Source organism: Suricata suricatta, chromosome 10, assembly GCF_006229205.1.
Source record: "Suricata suricatta isolate VVHF042 chromosome 10, meerkat_22Aug2017_6uvM2_HiC, whole genome shotgun sequence".
Taxonomy (NCBI): Eukaryota; Metazoa; Chordata; class Mammalia; order Carnivora; family Herpestidae; genus Suricata; species Suricata suricatta.
Window position 1 is genome coordinate 78,771,943 of NC_043709.1, and position 3,916 is coordinate 78,775,858.

Below are 3,916 nucleotides of genomic sequence, written 5' to 3' on the forward strand. Positions count from 1 at the left end.
GTTAAGTAACAACTAGTTAATCACCTAATTTCACAGCTATCTGAAGTGGCAATCGTTATATAGCAGCTTATCTATGATACATTCAAGATAAATGATACAATATATTACTTGTTCATAGGCTACAACACAGCCTGCTTAATACCTTTCCTTAAATTCCACCTCTATACTACAATATGCTTGAGGTCCATGCAAAAAAGTACAAAGGCTACAATTTTTAAGGAGATTAGGAGTGATTGGAAATGTGCAATACCTTATATTTATAGGTTAAAATCATTTCAACCATTTTATGCGAGGAGGCATGTTAATAAATCATCTTTTTCGGGGGAATGGGGTCAGAGAGAGATAGTATTAGAGATTAAGAGAGACACCAGAGTTAATGTCTGAAAGAAAACTATTCAGGTTTGGTACTTCTTGAACAATAAAGAAAAGGATCCAGGGAACTCAAATTCCAAGAGATCTTTCTTGGTCACTTTGTCTACACATGTGTTCAACTCCAGGCTGTAGCTCAAAGACCCACAAGGAGATACTGGATTAGTCTTTATCTTCAGTGGTTATTGAAACTCTGAGTCTTTCCCCAACCATCACCAGCCTAGTAAATACACTGCAGATCATTTAGCTCAAATACCAAAATGAAAATATTTGTCAAGCATTTAAAACATTACAAAGAAGAGAACTCAAATTTGGCTAATAAACCAGAGTCTACTACTCACTTTATGTTTTGTTTGGCTCATGGTATCATTTTTAAAACTGAAAAATTATATATTCCAATTGAGAACTATTCAGATTTATGAATATATAGATAGCATATATAAAGTTATAATTTCAGATCAACTAAGATGACAGATCAGATCAGAAAGTCAGCTTGGATGACACCATGTCTGTGGTCAGAGGAGCCAACGTGGATTCTAGCTCACTCTAGACGAGGTAGCCAAACCCCATTCTCCCACAGTGCCCCCTCTCCCTGCTGCATTCCGATGGCCTACGCACTTATTTCTCACAGCAGCCTGGCTCCTGTCAGCAACTGAATATGTCATCCCATATGTCATCGCAATTTAAAATGGTCTTTGTAAACACATCGTGAAGAAGAAGAGTATTTAAAATCACTTGCCTGAAGAACGAGAGATTCTTTATCATTTTCTAAACGGGCCAGCCTTTCTTGATACACCTCTCCATTCCCGGGCAGGTGTCCGTTGGTCTGAAAACATGGAGTTAACATCTGTAAGGCATGAGTCTCTTTCAAACTGAACTGCTGTGGGCCGATAAAACTGCACGTGTTTTTAATCCAAGGAGCCTGAGTGGAATTGGGCACAGCTGTTGCTGTCATTAATAGAAAATATGAGACTGCGACTTGGTTCATTTAGCTTAAAATAGGTAAAACAGGCATGTCAGGCATTGGGGCATGTTATCACCAAACTAGACAGCTTCTCATCAAGCAGGAAATCATGACCTAAGAGGGGCGGTGACACGTGGATACACACCCAAGTAATGCAAAGCTTCACGTGTGTGTGATCAGGCACGAAATCCCCATTTCCCCCCAAATGCTCAGTGCCACTAATTCTGGGTGGGGACAGTGGGAATGTCCTGGGACGCCCTTCTGTTCCTCCCCTTTTCCCCCCAAAGTCCCCAATCCAGGACTGCAAAGGCCCGCTTTACATGGGAGGCGGCGAGGGCAGCTCACACCGGCTCCTTCCCTGCTACTCAGGTCCAAATCCATAGGACTAGTCTTCCCTCTGTCTTTGAAGCCTTTCTTTCTTCCCCTGAAAACTTTGTAGTCAGTCCACGGGGACTTTCCCTGGCAGCACTGACTAGCCAACCTCATTAGCAACTTATCAGTTTCCATCCTGACTTCATTAACTTCTTGTGAGACTGATTGACCCTATAATGATGCCAAGCTCCTGGACAGAGTCTGCAAGCGGGTGTCATCCTGCAACCACAGCACTTGGCCCAGGGCTCTGCTGGTGCCCACTTTCTTCCCCTCCCTCTGGCACCCATGCTGTTTGTTTTTTTGTTTTCTTAAATCAGATTCAGATGGTTATGCATGGTATAAATGCCAAAGGAAGTATAGATAGGGAAAGTAAGTTACATTTTTTTCTTCTCAGCCGTCTCATATATGAAAGTCATTAAGGAGACACATGAAAAGGCTCACCGAGAACAGACAAAATAAAACATCATTTAAAAAAAGACATGTCATTTTGAAATATAGGATATGAGTATGTCCCTTGTTATCTCATTTAAATAGTTCATAACCATATAATATGTAATCCCAGTAGAATTTCTTGATTCCTCATTCAAATACAACAGAAAGTCAAGTCACTGGAGCTTCAGATGGGGCCATCCAGAGTTCAATCAGAAAAGCAAATAACTTCAGATTGAGAATCAAGAACATACAAACTACATCCTAACCACTCAGGACACAGCTGATGTGACATCTGTTACTTTCCAGAATTAATTGGTACTATTATTCTACCTTTCCAAATAGTGCAGTTTCCAGTATAAACTGTGGGAATAACAAAAGCCATGTGTTGAGAAGACACACACACACACACACACACACACACACACACACACACACACAGGAGCTTTGATAAAAAAAAAAGGAAGTTTCAGGATGTTGCTTCTAAAACCTTGGAAGCACTGGATATATTTCCCATGGGGCAACTAAAGAATGAGAAGCTAATTGAATAAGCCTGCAATGTGTATTTAGAATGGATAAAAACGTTAACATCAGCTGCTGGACCACATACCTGCACAACTACCGCAGCATAATTCTGTTCATGTTGTTAACTGAAGCATCCAGAAGTAAATTACAAGGACTATGAGGAGTCAGATGGAGTAGCCTGGAAGACCTCCAACCTTGGGAGGTTTATGTAGCTTTTTTTTAGTGTTTATTTACCTTTTAATATTTTTTAATGTTTATTTACTTTTGAGAGAGAGACACCGAGTGTGAGCAAGGGAGGGGCAGAGAGAGGAGACACAGACTCTGAAGCAGGCTCCAGGCTCTGAGCTGTCAGCACCCAGCCCAACACGGGGTACAAATGCACGGACCACAAGATCGTGATCTGAGCTGAAGTCGGATGCTTAACCAACTGAGCCACCCAGGTGTCCTTAGGGTTTATTTATTTTGAGAGCAAGAGAGAGCATGTGCGTGTGTGCATGCGTGTGAGCAGGAGAGGGGCAGAGAGATGAGGGGGAGAGAGAGAGAATCTCCAGCAGGCTCCACACTGTCCGTGCAGAGCCCAACACAGGGCTCCATCTCACAAACCGTAAGATCATGACTTAGGATGAAATCAAGAGCCATATGCTTAACTGACTGAGCCACCCAGGTGCCCCAAAATTTATGTAACTTCTTGAGGACAGTTTTTTGGAAAAGAGCCAGGATGCATATAATACATACTCTCAATCTAAGGAAGGGCGAGACTGGCCCTGTAGAGCTTTAAATTCCTCATTCGGATTATGAACACTAGCAGGCATCTGCTTTTAAAGCCCCACACCAGCAAAGTTTTATAAACTGATATATTTCATTAGATAGAGAAAAAAAAGGTTTCTGTTCAATGAGGATAAAAAGTAAAAGTGATTATTTCTTCTGACTGAAGGAAATTATAGAAAGGATAGAAGTGTTTTTTTTTTCTCATTAAACTTTTGTTTTAATGGGTCTCAAAATTCTGTGACAGATTTTTGGTCAAGTTGTTTCCATTAAAAAGTACTGATTTTAAAAACTAATAACTTAAAACTGCCACACACAAAAACAAATGGCCCACAAAACACTCTCCTTCTGAAGGTTTTACGATGCATTGTTATCATTAGCCAGTCTTGTACTATTAAACTTAAATGGCCAATTGACACAAACAGTTCTGAGACCGCTCCTCCACCTCTAATTAAGACTGGGGTGGCAAGCATTGGGGATAATATTCAGTTA

The 3,916-nt window shown here is 40.9% G+C and overlaps 1 protein-coding gene across 12 annotated transcripts in view; it reads right to left on the bottom strand.

The window, feature by feature from the left end:
- Nucleotides 1–3,916, bottom strand: part of PPFIBP1 (PPFIA binding protein 1) — a 172,197-nt gene that overhangs the window by 44,934 nt on the left and 123,347 nt on the right. For all 12 annotated transcript variants that reach the window (XM_029953376.1, XM_029953385.1, XM_029953384.1 and 9 more), the window contains one exon: nucleotides 1,109–1,195. In XM_029953376.1, coding sequence (XP_029809236.1) covers nucleotides 1,109–1,195 — 87 coding nt within the window. The remainder of the gene's footprint in view (nucleotides 1–1,108; nucleotides 1,196–3,916) is intronic.